This window comes from Lissotriton vulgaris, chromosome 6, assembly GCF_964263255.1.
Source record: "Lissotriton vulgaris chromosome 6, aLisVul1.2, whole genome shotgun sequence".
In the NCBI taxonomy this organism is placed as follows: domain Eukaryota; kingdom Metazoa; phylum Chordata; class Amphibia; order Caudata; family Salamandridae; genus Lissotriton; species Lissotriton vulgaris.
In genome coordinates, this window is record NC_141694.1 from 1,120,184,048 (window position 1) to 1,120,200,786 (window position 16,739).

Consider the following 16,739-nt stretch of genomic DNA (forward strand, 5'->3'; position numbering starts at 1 on the left):
GGCAAATTACTCGGCCTTGGGAGCAAAGATCAGAGAGGAGCTGGCCCGCTGGAACCGTGGGATTCTCTCATGGTTAGGACGGATTGCTGCCATTAAAATGACCATCTTACCCCAGGTTCTCTATCTGTTCAGGGCATTGCCGCTTCAGCCGCCGGTTGGGTGGATCCCGCAGCTGCAGTCAGATGTGGCCCGCTTCATTTGGCAAGGGAAGAAGCCCAGGATGCGCAGGGCCCTATCTCTTTTGTCTCCTGAGGCGGGGGGTCTGGGCATCCCGGATTTTCATAAGTACTTCCAGGCGACGCAACTGCGGTACCTGGTGGAGTGGTGCAGATGGGAGTCGGATAAGCACTGGCTTTTCCAAGACCAGGCGGTGGCGGGTCGGCCTCTACAGGAGATTCCGTTTTTGCACCGCTCCCATCGGCCTAAGAACCTGTATGCTTCCTTCATCACTAGGGTGCCTTTACGAGTTTGGGACGCTACTTGACTTAAATATGATCTTACCTCGTTTCCGTCGCCGCTCTCCCCATTGGTAGATAACCCGGCTTTTACTCCCGGAATGGAGAAGGGTGCCTTCGCGCATTGGCGACAAGCGGGTTGTAGAGCTTTGTGCCACATGTACGGTCCTGAGGGGGTTATTCCATTCACGCAGTTCCGTCAGGAGTTCTCTCTCCCTGAGACTGAAAGGCACCGTTATATGCAAGCCCGACATTGGGCCCTTCAGCCACAGGTCAGAGAAGCAGCGGACAGGCTTTTCTCGCCATGTGAGAGATGGCTGGTGTCCCGTGCGTCAGATTCAAAACTAATCACGGATTTATACAGGTTTCTGCAGCTACCCTCCGCACACTTTTACAACCCGGGGAGGGAGAGATGGGAGCGGGAGCTTGGGAGGACGCTGAGTCCCAGGGAATGGGACCAGATTTCCTACAGGGCACGACACTCAGCATATCATGTGGGCCTTACTGACACCTTCACTAAAGTCACTACCTATTGGTATTACACGCCGGAGCGAATTCACGAATTTGATCACAGTAAAGCAGACACATGCTGGCGGGGGTGTGGACATCGTGGTACACTCACACACATCTTATGGGACTGCCCTCTTTTAGCCGCCTATTGGACAGAAATGTTGGATGCAATAGACTCTCACTTCGATATTGAGCTTCCGCGCTTCCCTGCATATACCCTCTTGGGGCTCCCGAACGACTTGATGTTTCCCCTGAAGTCCAGGAGGGGTAGGCAGATCGCTATTGCCTTAGGCTCTGCGGTCCAGAATATTTTGATTCACTGGCGCACGGCCACACCGCCCAATGTCACGGGTTGGCTCCATAGGTTGTGGCATGTGCTGGGTATGGAAAAAATGTCCCTTATGGTGGCTGGGGACATAGCCCAATTCAATGAGCTTTGGCAACCGTTCCATGCTCTGTTGCTTACGGAGTTCAGAGAACTTACTTGCCCCAGATATCTCCGCCTCCTGCGGCTCACGAGCCCACCGGTACCGGACCGATGAACTGGCGTGGGGTTCCCCCTTCCCTCAGGACTTTTGATCTTGTTATACACACGGGGCGATGATACTGCACTGGACGACAGGTGGGGAGGGTGGGGGGGAGTTGAGTTGGGACAGTTGGGGGAGGGGGGGGGGAGGGGTTTATATGGAAATATTGTGTCGCACCGGACCTATGCACTCTCTCACCTGCCTGGTTGGACCACCAACGTGGCCCGTGATTGTTGGCTTCTGTACTTGTTAAATCCTCAGGTGCTGCTGGAAACTTTATGATGATGTGTATTTGTCTTGGTGTGTCATGATGAATAAAATACTTTAAACCTAAGAAAGTGGTATAAGTATCACTAATCGAACAGTGGTCAGGCCTAGGGCCTGGGGAATCGCTGGGAGCAATCAGGACTAGCAATGCTGAAGTCGGGAAAAGCCTGCGGGATTCGGGTGCAGCGCTGAAAGTACATACATGCACCAATGCAAAGTCAATGGTGCGTAAAAGTTATCGAGTTGCTGTTTTAAGAGTCTTCCGACTGACCTAGAAGGACAAAACTTTAGACCTAGACACTAGGTGTATACCATTACAGGAGCACCGGCGTTCAAGAGTTACCTCACCCACAGGAAGTGGGTGCACAGGTGCAAAATCGTGTCGGCTTTCGTCGTGTGGATCTATGGAGCCTGGAGATGATGATGCTGCAGGCGGCCAGAAGAGAAGTGTCCAGTGCGATCCAAGGGTGGATCGAAGCTGAAGGGTACCTGAAAGCAGAGGGGACAAAGTCTGGGTCACTCAGCAGTGACCAGGGTGGAACCAGGAAGGAACCAGGCAATGTCGGGCGCAATCAGGTGGTTGTCGAGAAGCTGGTCTCCGCTGCCACGTGGACTCTGGGGCACCGAGGATGTCCCACGAAGGCTCTCGCTGTCGGCGGTGTCGGCTTCCGGATTGGAGCAAACAAACCTTGGCAAGCGCAACCCACGCAGGATTCGAAGATCGCTTCTTACTCGGACCAGGAAGGTCAGAGCGGGTGCTCCTTTTCAGGGGAGCGAGGGCCAGTCCAGAGCAACCGGACTGGCAGAGAAAATTCAAAGGTTCGTCGGTACTGGGGCCGCTAGCCAACGGGCAAGCGACCGGACCAACGCGTTGAGCAGCAAAATGCAGAACGGCCCCACGCAGCACTCGGAGAGTGTGGAGGGGGTGGCTTTGATGCAAAAGCTGCTCAGGGCTGGGGCTTCTCAAGCCCCAATGCACAGCGTCGAGGGAGCCTCGGGAGCTGCACGGTCAGCACCTAGTGGTTTTTCCAAGATGGCCGGCCCCACGCTTCAGGTCGCCTCCACGGGTCTCAGATTCGCTGGGACTGTGGATCGGGCTGTTGGAAGGCAGGATAGCTGGGTCTTGTCGATCTCTGTCGCTCGAGTTCCGGCGGGAACTGCAACAAAGCAAACGGTGAGGCGCTGGATGGTGCCTGTTTGCACAGGGTGGTCACTCCTTGACCACAAGGGAGATTCTTCAGTCTTCTGCGTCGAGTAGGATGTCGAAGGGTCCAGAGTTTCGTTTCATAAGTTTCAGTCAGGATAATCTGATGTGCGCTGGCACTGCTCCCACATTTATTCCAAACTAGTGGGCTGGATTACCTGCTAGGTCCCTCCTATGGGTGGGACCCAGGAAGGGGGTGGTTACACCCCTTTCCCTTTGTCCAGGGTCGTGTTGGGAAGGGGGCTGGCGAGCCCCAGAACCGGTTTGACCGGATTATGCAAGGGGAAGCCTTGTGCTCCCCAGGAAGTGTCTAGTTTCTGTCAGCCCTCCCTGCCCCAATACACTATCTCCTGTCTGGGGAGGTGTAGCACCTCCCTGCGATAGGAAACCCTTTGTCCAGGCCTCCTCTGCCAAGTTTCGGTCAGCAACAGGTCAGACTCGTGTCTGTGGCAGCAGCATCCATTTTGTGATGCTGAGGCTCTGGTTAGGATTAACCGCGTTTTAGTAAAGTAACATGTCTTCTTCCTCTAGAAGGGTGGAATGCTACCCCCGTCGCCAGGACTGGCGAGGGGGTAGTATTCCAAATCGTATGACACCTTACACAACATGTTTTGATAAAGCCAAACCAAAGTTAGCACATAACCGCAATGGATTATAATGCACTTAAGAGTATATGGTATGGCATTATCCCGGAACAGCTAAGGGAGTTGGTCCCGACAGCTGCAGACAGGCTCAGCTCATGCTAGAGCACCATCTCACATAAAACCAAGCACTCTGCCTCCAGGATTGATAAGGCCTGCCATAGGAGTGACTAATAGGTATATATGTGTACAGATATAGGTTTAGATATAGGTATACTATATCTAAGCAAGGGGTGATTACACCACCTTGCCCCAGCTGAGTGATCAGCCAGTTGTGTCAATTTAAGGAACAGCCAGAGGTGGCAAAAGATATGCTGCAGCCCCTGGTAGGCCTTGGATGCACCTATGCCCTGGGCACCTATAGTGCACTGTGCAGGGGCTGATAAGGTGTCCAGTAGCAATTTGGTTATGCACCTAGGGTGCATGGAGTTCATTTTACAGAGAGAGCAGATAGTTGGCCTGGTTCCCTGCTAATCAGGGCCCCAGGCTAAGTCGGAAAACCAGCTAAACACAAAATCTGGGGTAACCATAGTCAGGTATCCACCCTCCTACAGCCTCTACTTGAGACTTACATCTGATCCCACGAAGGAGATTAGGACCCTCATTCATGACATCACAGAAAATGGGAAAGCCAAGGGTTTCCTAAGTAAAAATTAATTCCTATACTTAAACACAAAATCACCCAGAGCACCTGTGATCTATACCCTCCCTACGGTACACAAAAATGTGGAGACCCCACTGGGCTGGTCAATTGTATCTGGATGTGGCTCGATCCTGGAGCCTTTGGGCAGATATGTTGACCACTTTATCAAAGATTTTGTCCCCGATACACAATGCTATATAAAGGATACCATGGCCAATTTGGTTGAGAAACTCATTTGACCCCGAGCATTGTATACTTTGCACTCTGGATGTCGAGTCGTTATATACCAACATCTCTTCTATTCTCCACAGAAAGGCGAATAGAAGAGAGTGCCTGGTAGTGGTACCCAGCGCAGCTCCCGCGCAAGGAGATGGGCGAGCGGTAGATCGAGACGGGCACGCAGTGTTGCTTAGTCCCGTGGTAGTGATGGTCGTGTTGCAAGTTTGCGGATGAGGAGGATGACAAAGGCCACGTCGGAAGAACTCCACACAGAGCTGAGCCCCTCTCCCGCCACCCCAAAAAACAGGGACCATATCCACTGTTTCAAGGTGCAGCAGCACGCGTTTTTTCCGGGGTCCTGGGTGGCCGCCAATAGGCCTATCCTCGCCCGCATGGTCAACACGAGGGGCGCCGGCTGCACGAGAGCACAGGGGCTTCCAGCCAACGGGGCAAGTTCATGATGCCCAGTACGGGGTCATTCCTTCCCAGTGAACCACAGTCCAAGTTTGTTAAATGTGAGTAGAGCGACTGTCCCGGTACCACGTCCAAAACTCCGCTAAAATGTCACCCGATAGTTAGCTCAGCGGGTTAGTGCGCCAGCTGCTGAGTTATGCGTGCAAACTGCTGGTTTGAAATACAACTTGTTGATTGAGCTTTCCGTCAGTCTGGGGTTGTATGACTAAACAACTACTGCCTTAACCACGACTGCCTTAACCACGAATGCTAAACAACGAGGATTGCTAAAACACTACTGTTTAAACAAAGACTTCCTGAAGCACTAAACATGCTTTACTTTTCTCTTTTTCAAATTATGCCACTATATTCTTTAATTTAATCATGTCCTTGCCGATTTATTTTTTAAAACTTACTTTGTCAATTTAAGCCATACTTTTTTTTTCACGGACGTACTTTAAAATGTCAATTTTTCAATCAATGAGAAACATAATAACATTCCATCTTTTTTTTCGAAGCTGTCTTCATTGGTCACTAAATTAAAGTATTACAAAAATTAATTATGCATTACGATAAATATCCAAAAACTTAACTATTTTCATAAATAATTATGCCTACCTATTTAAAAACTGAGCTTTCCTAAACACGCTACTCCCACAACCAAAGCATGACGTGTTTATACTGCTTTCTCACACTCCATATAGTTCGCCAGCCTGGAGTCAACACTTCCGATTGAGAGTGGGTGGGTGCTTATAGAATTCCTGATTATCCGCCTTCCTGTTTGCAGCAAAGCGAATAGGTGCCGGAACATTTAGCCAGTGCCATAGAGTATGTCAGTTTGACCTGCTGAAATGAGATGACCGACTTGACAAATCTGCTTCTTTGAGAACATTGCTTTGCTGGGAAATGTATGATGACGTGACTGTCTTCCTCTGTCTTCGAATGCCTGGAAACAGTAGGATGAGTGACACGGTCTTCTTTGAGAAAGTCGTGGTTCAGGAATTAGTGGTTGGAATCTTCGTTGTTTCAGATTCGTCGTGTTTCAGAATTCGTTGTAAAGGTAAGTCGTTGTTCCAATTTCGTTGTTGAGGATGTTTCCCCAGTCTGGGGTTGTGCAGAAAGTGCCAGATGATTGTTGGAAAGTAGCACCTAATGTGTAGAGCTCAAAGACGCTGCAGCACGGCGGTAGTTAGTGTCCTATGGTTATTGCTTCAGGGTCTAGGGGGATTTTGCGGTCAGATTGTACGACAACCTGACTAGCATTACGCGGGAGCTGAGACCAGGGCTAGCCGGAGAATGTGCCAGTCGAGATGGTGGGGTAGATCCAGGAAAGGTAAGAAAGACAACCTGTCTTTCTGAAGCGTTTTAAAGTGCAGCCATGCCTAAGAAAGAGCATTCCATTATCACATCAATACAAAACAAGTAGGAGGGTGCAAGAGTGCAAGGAAAGTTACACATCCAAGGCTGTGGGAACCTTGGGGAGCGACTATAGCTATTAAGGGCATCCCGCTGAGATTCCGATTGGCCCGCAGCCGGACATTGATTGATTGCCTGCAGGGTGATTGGGTGGATGGCTGCGCGACGATCAGGGTAGTGATTGGAAGGGGCCTAGTGATGTCAGAGGTTATTAGAGATGGAAGAAGAGGGCGGGGAGTTTGTGGAACGGAATGAATTGAAGATGTGTCTGTAACAAAACCTGGCGGGAGGCGCCGACTGTGAGCCTACGCCGGTGGGAGGTCCAGAGCAAGACTGCAGGCACTGGACACACACACAAGAGATGGGTGCCGGCCTGCAACGTGGGCCTGCTCGTGTGCCAATACTGACTGGGCTGTGCCGGTGCCCTAGCGCCAGAACAAAGAACTGGTAAGGGCGCCTGCTACTACCACCTCAACGAAGCTGGGGCTGGAGATTGTTGTGCTGGGGCTGAGAGTCCACGAGCGAGAACACCCACCGGATGGGAGAGGTGGGCCAGGTGGGCCGCTGGGGCCGGGCGTGGTCGCACCTCAGGCTGAAGAGGAAATCAGGACAGCTGCCTGCTGTATCCATGTTATTGTTGTAAGAATAATCGTAGCACGTCTAGTCATTAGGACATGCGTGTGCAGATCAGCATGCCCTGCAGTCTGAGCGTGACATTAAAAGGAGAAAGTAAAGGGGGCGCGAACACAGTTTTCTAGGGCAGTCAGAACAATCCCAATGCCGGTGATCACACCGGGTGAGCTTGTACGTTTCCTCTTGGTGGTGGCGGGGGGGGGGCTTGGTCGTGCCAGGGACCGGTGTTAGAGGCGCGTGTACGATGCGCGTTGACTGGCCGTGGAGCCCACGGCAGAAGGAAGAGGGAAAGTGAAAGTTATTCCACGAGATTTGCGAGGGAGACAGGAGAAGGACACAGCGCGTGAGTGTACGTGGTGGACGCGCACGTTCACCGATCTGATGCAGCCTGCGCGTGCCCATCTCCTGTCTCCCTTGCAAGCCCTTAAAAACCAAGTCAACTACTATAGGTCTCGCATTGCGACAGCGCTTCGCTCTGCGTCGCAGGTGCGAGACCTAAAAAGGCCACTTCAAAAGGAATTTACAACAACAGACAGGAAATGATAAAGCTAGAATGTACCCTGTGCTCTCATCTGGTAGAAAACGTCCTGCTATCACATCAGGTACTGCAAACAAAAGCAACAAAGTAATAATGAAGTAAACAAGCATTGGCATAGCCAATAGGTCTCGAATTTGGGACCTTATAAGTGTTTAGCCATGCAACAGTTGGTGTTGTTGCACCAAGGATATTCTGCTGCATAACTAAATACTTATAGGGTCCAAAAAGCGCAACATATTGGCTATACCAATGCTTGTTTGTTTTTAGTTGCTGTTGTGTTTAAGTTGCCAGATCTACAATAGCTGGACATGGTTTTTGTTAACAGGTCTTTGCATCAAATGAAGTTATTTTCATTGCTCTGAATGCTGTTTCCATTCTGGTTGTAAGAGGCAGTCAATTCCGGGGGTGTGGTGGCTGCCCATGCACTGAACTTTGCAAATGAGAAAAAGCCTGGTGCAGGTGCAATTTACAAGTGTGGAGTGAGTGAGCCCCAGGCAGCATGCTCACTCACACAGGAGTTCATGCACTGCACCTGAATACTCCGCATGGTTTAAGGAAACTAGACGGCTGGTGGTGTGTGTGCCTGGTGAAAGCGTGCACTGACGGCTGGTGGTGTGTTTGCCCGGTGAAAGGGTGCACTGAAGGTTGGTGGTGTGTGTGTGCCCGGTGAAAGCGTGCACTGGCGGCTGGTTGTGTGTGTGCCTGGTGGAAGCGTGCACTGACGGCTGGTGGTGTGTGTTCCTGGTGGAAGCGTGCACTGATGGCTGGTGGTGAGTGTGTGCCTGGTGAAAGCGTGCACTGAAGGTTGGTGGTGAGTGTGTGCCTGGTGGAAGCGTGCACTGATGGCTGGTGGTGTGTGTGTGTGCGCCTGGTGAAAGCGTGCACTGACGGCTGGTGGTGTGTGTGTGTGCCTGGTGGAAGCGTGCACAGACGGCAGATGGTGTGTGTGTGTGTGCCTGGTGAAAGCGTGTACTGACGGCTGGTGGTGTGTGCCTGGTGGAAAAGCGTGCACTGAAGGCTGGTGGTGTGTGTCTCTGGTGGAAGCGTGCACTGACGGCTGGTGGTGTGTGTGCCTGGTGGAAGCGTGCACTGACAGCTGGTGGTGTGTGTGCCTGGTGGAAGCGTGCACTGAGGGCTTTGTGTGTGCCTGATGGAAGCATGCACTGAAGGCTGGTGGTGTGTGTCTCTGGTGGAAGCGTGCACTGACTGCTGGTGGTGTGTGTGCCTGGTGGAAAAGCATGCACTGACGGCTGGTGGTGTGTGTGCCTGGTGGAAGCATGCACTGACGGCTGGTGGTGTGTGTGCCTGGTGGAAGCATGCACTGACGGCTGGTGGTGTGTGTGCCTGGTGGAAGCGTGCACTGAGGGCTATGTATGCGCCTGGTGGAAGCATGCACTGAAGGCTGGTGGTGTGTGTCTCTGGTGGAAGCGTGCACGGACTGCTGGTGGTGTGTACGCCTGGAGGAAGCGTGCACTGACGGCTGGTGGTGTGTGTGTGCCTGGTGGAAACATGCACTGACGGCTGGTGGTGTGTGCGCCTGGGGGGGAAGCGTGCACGGACGGCTGGTGATGTGTGTGCCTGGTGGAAGCGCGCACTGGTGGCTGGTGGTGTGTATGCCTGGTGGAAGTGTGCTTGGTGGAAGCGTGCCTGGTGGAAGCGTGCACTGATGGCTGGAGGTGGTGTGTGTGCCTGGTGAAAGCGTGCACTGACGACTGATGGTGTGTGTGCCTGGTGGAAGCAGGAGCATTCAGAGAATAGAAGACAAATGAAACTGACGAAGAGGGAGAAGGGAGGGGGGCGTGCGAGCAGAGGAGCCTGATTACAGCAATAAAAACACAGATGGCCGCTGTGCACGAGCTCGTGAACGCAAGCTGGAGGCCAGCAAAAGACTCTGGAGGCACTTTTAAAAGCCACTTACTAAATGTCTTGAAGAGACAGCATGCGCCGTCTCAGGCGAGACCAAAAAACAAAAACACTGGCACTGAAGGTTAACTACCTTGTTCGCGGATGTGCTCCTTGTGAAAGGGCTAAATGCAGTTACTCAAAGTTAAGTTAGCCAGTGGCTGAAGTAGGCTTACCCACTGCCACATTCTGTACACTATAGAGGGTGAAAGCATAATATGAATGACTAGAACAGACTATTGGATGAAAAGAGGTGGCTGAAAGTCCCTTTGAGATTATACATTTAATTTCAGTAAAATCAAAAGGTCTTTGCTAACATCAGACATAAAAAGGCCATTAATACAAAATGATTACGGGTACAGTACATTTGAAGCATCATGATTTGATAATAATCAAACAGAAAAGGAAGAAGATGTACCTGATTTAAGCTTGAAGCCTGAATGTCAGCAAGTCTAGGAGAGAGCAAGCCAGCTACAAGACATCTATTGTAGACATCTGTTACAGAGTCACTTGAGAAAGGTACTGATTTCTTTAAAAAATGCAAAGTCTACGGAACAAAAAGAAATGATTTAGTACAAAACATTCTGAACTTTTATAGTTCTACCATCGCCTCTCTACACAAAACCTTTAAGATCTATCAGGGTGCTAGCCTGCAACGTAGAACATTATAGTATCTCTAAGGCTAATAATAAACATTACCCTAAAAAGGATTAAGAATTACTGTGGTAGTAGTGCCTGCAAGTTTTGAATCAAAAGCAGCCGAAGAGGTACATAAAACGAGTAGTAAAAACATCTTACCCTTTTCTGAAGCCCACTGCAAGTTACATGGACGAGACCAGAGTTCAACAAACAAATAACATCTTCAGACAAAAAAAAAAAAGAAAATGGTAAAACAAACAAATGCTCTTGCATGCGCAACAAATCATTCTAAATAGAAGCTTAGTACAGAATTATTGATGATCATAAAAAAAGGATTCACTTTAGTAACATGAAAATGAATTCAGTGTGATCCAAAAGCAGGTACTGTAAAAATAATTTTTAAAAAAAGCAGTGGTGAGCAGTTTGAGAAAAGACTAACCTCATATCAACTGCAAAATAAAATTGATAAGAGTGCAACGTATGAATTTCGTAAATTGAATGTCACCTGAAAACTATGGATAATACAAAAGATGCATTTGTTTTACCTTACACTTCACTGCAACATTTCTGGTAAGGTTACCATACTGAATGAGAAGATGACAACTTTTCCAACAGTTCACTAATTCGATAAAACCGTCAGCAATCAAAAGCTTTTACTCGGTCATGCCGCTAGGCTCAGGTTTTCATTCATAAGAAAAGAAACAGTTTAAACTCAGAACCAGTGAGAACAATTACCCAACACTGTACCGTAATTTAGAAAAAACTTTTACTTTTGAGAGACCTTTTGCTCCAACCGGCACGCTTGAGGAAAAAAAAAATGCCTGTTTTATTTTTTCTACACTGTATCCTAGGATTGAAACTGCATGCCCCCGCCCAGTCCTTTGTTTACCTCCTATCTATCCCGTAAAGCGCTCGGATACCCTTACGGGTCTGGTTCACGCTCTATAAAACTCTAAATAAATAAAATAAAAAAAGAAGAGGAAAAAGAAGACACCTGCTGGCATTCAAAAAACAGGGAGAACGTTGCTTTTGCCAAATAAAGCACAAAGCTGAGTCTTCATCCGTTTTTAGGTCTCGCCTGAGCCAGCGCATGGGCTCGGAGAGACATTTAGTATACAGGTTTTTAAAGTGCTGCCACAGCCGGTCTAGCGATTGCGTTCACGTCCGCAGCCGCCATCTGCCTCCCTTCCAGAGCGATAACTGCTGCGCGCACATCACTTTTGGCTGTGCCGTACGCGCACCACTTGCGTGTTTGCCTGCGCGCGCGCACCTCTGCTTTCACTTTTGCCGTCTTTTTAGGTCGCTTTTCACCCTTCTACTCTTTAACTCAAGCTCCGGCTCGTGGGTGCTACCAAGCTCGTCGGATTAAAAGCCTGCTCTTCGCTTTGGTAAGAGCTTCTGCAAGTAATGAGAGTCATGATCCACATTGACATGCAGACGCCTTGAGTTATTAATGTGCAGCAGATCCATATCCTGGGGGCCCACTCCCTCTAGGTGGTCAGATAATTTCACCCATGCATGGGTAACCTGCTATCCTATCTAGCCCCGCAGCCCGACATCTGCTACGCTCGCTCACCAGTCCATCCTAAATAGGGAAGGTGCTACCCTGCCTGAAACCATTATTATTATTTGGGGGCTGTGGAACTTCAAACACTTTCTTTTCAGAGGTGCATATCCATTTTCCACTCAAGTTTTCTACAGAGCATGTATATCAGTTTGCTATCATCCACATTCTTCTAATCAAAGTTATAGAATTTAATCTTGATACTTTTCTTCAGTGAAATATAATTATAAACTTAGAAATTATTAAAGAACAAGAGTAGTTTTACCGCATGCTTCAATAAAGGCATAGATCATCAATTCAAACACATCAGTCTAAGGTGCCATTAGGAATTTTTCTAACAATATTGCTGTGCACCTAAGAAAAGTATCTACTGTACATGGTGGGCAGGAGATCCTAAAACTGCAAATACTCAACAACCGTAAACTGAGATCTAAGTGAAAGCAACAGCTTTTTTAACTTATACACAATTAATCAGAATTTGCTTTCCACATTACTAAACCAATTTAAATTACTTGACATTTTCATAGCTTTCATACAGGGTAGGGCTCAAATATTTTTTTATGATTAAAAAAGTACATACCAAAATTATAAGTGCTTGGGTTAAAAAACTGATCAGGGGGAGGATATGAAGAAGGCATTCCACGGCTTAAACTTCGGTCTTGTACCAATACATCCAAGATGTAATGTGGAGAGGTCATAGCCACGACAGCATCCAATGACCACAATGTGAAATAAGGACAATTCTGAAGAAATTCCCCAGGCCTAAACAACAGGGCAAAATGAAAGGGGAGATTAAAAGTCAGTGAAAGGAACTATACGTTAAAATATAAAATCATTAATAGTTACAATAAAGGGTTCCCCAATTCACATGCAATAGCAGAATCTGCACCTCAACTTTGAAAATGTGAACTAAGAACAATTTGCCCTAAACTCAACACTACAATCATAACTCAGCAGCCTGCACGGTTTGAGATGCAGGAAAATAGTGCTGGCGAGAAATAAAGGCAGGCATAATCAGATTGGAGGTCTACAGGAGTGTACAGGTCATAAATGCACCATTAGGTAGGTAGGTGTGGACTATGTAAAGGGTTATAGCTAAAACACACAGTTAAATTTAACACTACAGTGCCTCAAACTGCACGTTACATAAGCAAATAAATGGTTCTTACCTTAAAGAATCTGGCATCTGGGCGTGATACCACCGATTTATGTCAAACACAGCCAAATAGGTTGAAGGCTTTCCCTGTCCGTATATGTTCACCTGCCAGCTGAAGAACGAAACACTTGTGTCTGGGGATATGGCTGAAATAGAGAATAAGTTCAGTATTTACATTTATGTTGACAGCTACCAAATCTTTCTCAAATATGTATACTTAAAGCCCATCAAAGGGCATAACCATTAAAGAGGTCTGGGCAACCCCAGAAAAATCAATGGAATATATCCAGATGGAAACATCGGGTCCCAGAATCGACTGTTTCAAGACAAACGTGGAGTATTTGCTTTGCTGCATCTTGTTCTAGCTGTTTAGTTTCCCATAATGTAAGGGAATATCGGGCCACAAGACAACTCGCATTAGTTGAGCAAAAATGCAAGGGTCCTGAAGAGAAGGTCTTCTTTCCGATTGCTTTGATTTTCTTTGCTTCTACCCAGTGGAGATTTAGGAAAAAGAATCAGGAATTTGCTCCGAAGATGAAGATTCCTGTACCAGAGGGCTCTGGGGAGAAAGGTCTCCGTGAATAGGATGATGGCATTGCACAACCAGGCAGTTAAAAACTGGGGTGTTTGCAGGCTTTTTCTAAGTCATTTTGATGGGGTCCATCTGGGCATCATTCACCTGTAGTAAAGGTTCAGTAGCAGCGGCTGTACACTACAGAATCCCAGGAAGGAGATATGTCTTAGTTTCTTCCACAGGCAAGAGTAGTTATGGGATTGATCTCAGCAGCATTATACAGTACTGATATCAAATAAATAATTTGCTCAGTAGCAGGCCCTGAAGGGCAGTCTAGCTCAACAACAGGTGCCATGTCCAAGCTGCTGATACTTTGAAGGGCTAATAGTCCCCCACATCGGTGCTTCGCAATCGACACGGTCATCATGATAAATCGAGAGGGCATCTGAAACTGATATAAGTTCTCCCGTCCTACTGTAGTATTTGTCACAAGGCAGGTTCCTCTATACTGCTTCTCCTTACAACTGCTGGGCATTTCATATGGATCTTTTAAGGATAGACTTGATCTTTAATAAGTATGTCAAATCATAAGATTGGTCCAAAACCAGCGCCACCAAAGGCAGAACAGACAACTGCGCAGAGTACCTCCAGTGAAGAATGAGGAGCAGATGGCACTGCAGTGGATTTCAATGGCGCAAGAATGGCACCGATGGAGGCAAGGCCCTTGTCTAAACACAGAGCTTGTCAGAGGAACTGTGGGCTTCTTAGAACTTAAAGGCACACAAGAAGGGGATGGGGAAAGAATGTCTGCGTACGAATGTCTGCGTACAAACACCAGCATCACTTAAGGGTAGGTAGTGATAGGCATTGGATCAGGGGTAGAAGAGTACATCTTTCTACTCTGGCTTTGAAGCCAGTCCAAAACCCAACAAATTTGGCTCCAAAGTAGACACCAAAGCTGGGATCAGAGAAAAGAATTGCCAACTAGAAAATCTACCTCTTTCCCTCCTGCTTATTCTATGTTGTCTCCTGGAGAACTTATCCAGGAGAAGCCCTCTTGGAGGAGTTATCAGCCGATGGCGTACTTGAGCAAAATATGGCAAAGCCCTGGAAGTGGCACCTCTTTCCAGGCATCTGTCCTGGTACAGTTGGGACTCCCTTTCTTTTATTGCCTTGGAAGTCATATACACTCAGTTCTCACAGGATTTAAAATTGTGGCACGGACCGAGACAGCACAAGCAGACATCAAGAGGGTACGAGATGACCCATCAGTAATTTCCACATGAGTGATTAAGTTTAAAACTTAAAAGCACTGGAGGGGACATTTTATCCAATAAACTGCATTTAAACTTTTTTTAAACTGTACATTTTCAAGCAAAGCAACTTTGGAACGTATCCTAGGGCATGGAAAAAGAGAAACTGAGGTCACCTCATCTTCATCTTAAGCGGTTACATGACATATGACTGGGCAGGCACTGGCACCACCAAGCAGTGAAATAGCTGAAAAAGCTTTTGGATCCAGTCTGGAATCTGACACTACTCAAGATGTGGAATCTGCATGTAGAAGTATTAATCAGAAACCCAATAACTCAGTACATAGACATGTTACGGTGCCTATCTGAGGTTAATAGAGTGCAAATAAAGTGTACCTTGTATACATGCATGAAGCAATTTAAAGAAGCATGTCCTGTGTGATAGTAAGCACACTGCACAAGCATAGCAAATCCACATACAGTAAAAAGTCTGAAAATTACAGAAAATAGTAATGACATCCAATCTAATTTTCTAATTACCAGAATACATTCAAACAAACAAAGTACGAGTTCCTTACCTTCGGTAACGATGTATCTGGTAGAGACGATTTTAGCAGCAGATTCCTTAACGTAGAATTATCCCCAGGCGTGAGACTGGATCCGGAAAACTTTTTGCTACAGCGTTCCTGCGCACCGGGGGGACAGCACCATGTGACTCCGCCCTGATGTCGTCCGCGTACGTGACATCAGCGAGGATACGAAAGTCCCACCGCGGTGCGCCTACGTCAGTTTTCTTCAGAGAACTTTTTCCATGCCACAACACGGAGCCATCACAAACAAAACCTGTGAGAATACTGGAACAGTGTGCGACAAAGCCAGGCAACAGAAAGGGAAAAAATGAATGGTGAGGAACAGCACCATCCAGAACAGTGCCAGGCACTATGGTACCAAAAGACATGGAAAAAGAGTACAGCTACTGCACAGCAGGCCTGCAAATAAATACAACAACCTCCTCAGGGCAGAAAATGGGAAAAGTTGCACCAGTAGACAAGAAGTCTGCAACCACCACCCAGATCCGAGAAGGGTACCAGGGCCAGAACGGAAGAGTAACAACCATTCATCCCCAGCCAACACCAGCAGGGCGAACATTTCCAGAAAAGGGGGTTAAGGTCCGAGACCTAGCCAGGGACCTCGACCCCAAGGACTGCAAAGGAGTCATAAATGTAAGCAATGAAAGGAAGAAGAGCACAAGCAATCCCACACTGGAGACCAGGGTGCAGTAGAGCCGAAGTACCCACGAAACCACCAACAGAAAGGAAGGAAGGAAAAGTGCAAAACAACAACAAAACCAGCATTCCTCTTGGGAGGAAGTAAGAAAAGGCACTCACACAAGACAACCACCCAGAGGTAGGCGAGTGCCGAAGACCAATAAAGGTCCTCACAGCACGGGGAGGAAGGGCGGGTCGTGAAGGAATCTACGGCTAGAATCGTCTCTACCAGATACATTGTTACCGAAGGTAAGTAACTCGTACATCTGATCGAGACTACTAGCCGCAGATTACTTATGTAGAATAGATACCCTAGCCATACCCATGGGGAAGGAAGGTCTGCGAGAGGACCTCTCCAGCTCGGACGAACATGAGACACCAACAGGGTACAGGTCAAACAGACAGGGAAAATAGCCCAGTCCTCTCCAACAGGGGAAGAGTCACAGGGACAGGGGAAAAACCCCAGACCCCCACTCCACTCCACTCCCCCCCTCCCTCCGCCCCTCCCTACCCCCCCTCCTCCCCACCCCCCCCCCCAAGCAAAAGTGAACTTCAGCATCACAAAGAACACCAGTTCTACAGGGGATGTGTTATAACGACAAAAGAGGCAGCCCAGCCCTCACCAAGCAGGATAAAGCAAGGGCAATACGCACGGAGGCCAGTAAAGCCCAAGCCCAGTCAATGTACCAGGGGACCTCCACCGAAAGCCCCAGAGGAACAGGCAACGCAGAGGAAGAAGAGCAACCCACATACTCCAGGGAGAAGGGGTAGAAACGAAGACAAGAACGCTCTACCAGAAACACACCCAGTGAAGAGGGCAGCCGAATCCATCATAGCTGGAAGTCAACATGCCAGAGAGAACAGCGCCTCAGCATTGAGAGAGGCGGGATAAGATAAACAATCTCACAAGGCTCCCGCCAAACAAGAAGCAGGGGCG

At 48.2% G+C, this 16,739-nt stretch overlaps 1 protein-coding gene across 3 annotated transcripts in view; it reads right to left on the reverse strand.

Moving 5' to 3' along the window:
* Positions 1 to 16,739, reverse strand: part of AHCTF1 (AT-hook containing transcription factor 1) — a 1,100,496-nt gene that overhangs the window by 975,026 nt on the left and 108,731 nt on the right. For all 3 annotated transcript variants that reach the window (XM_086927206.1, XM_086927204.1, XM_086927205.1), the window contains exons 9-12: positions 12,781 to 12,913; positions 12,192 to 12,373; positions 10,207 to 10,268; positions 9,827 to 9,955 (exon numbers count right to left, since the gene is read on the reverse strand). In XM_086927206.1, coding sequence (XP_086783332.1) covers positions 9,827 to 9,955; positions 10,207 to 10,268; positions 12,192 to 12,373; positions 12,781 to 12,913 — 506 coding nt within the window. The remainder of the gene's footprint in view (positions 1 to 9,826; positions 9,956 to 10,206; positions 10,269 to 12,191; positions 12,374 to 12,780; positions 12,914 to 16,739) is intronic.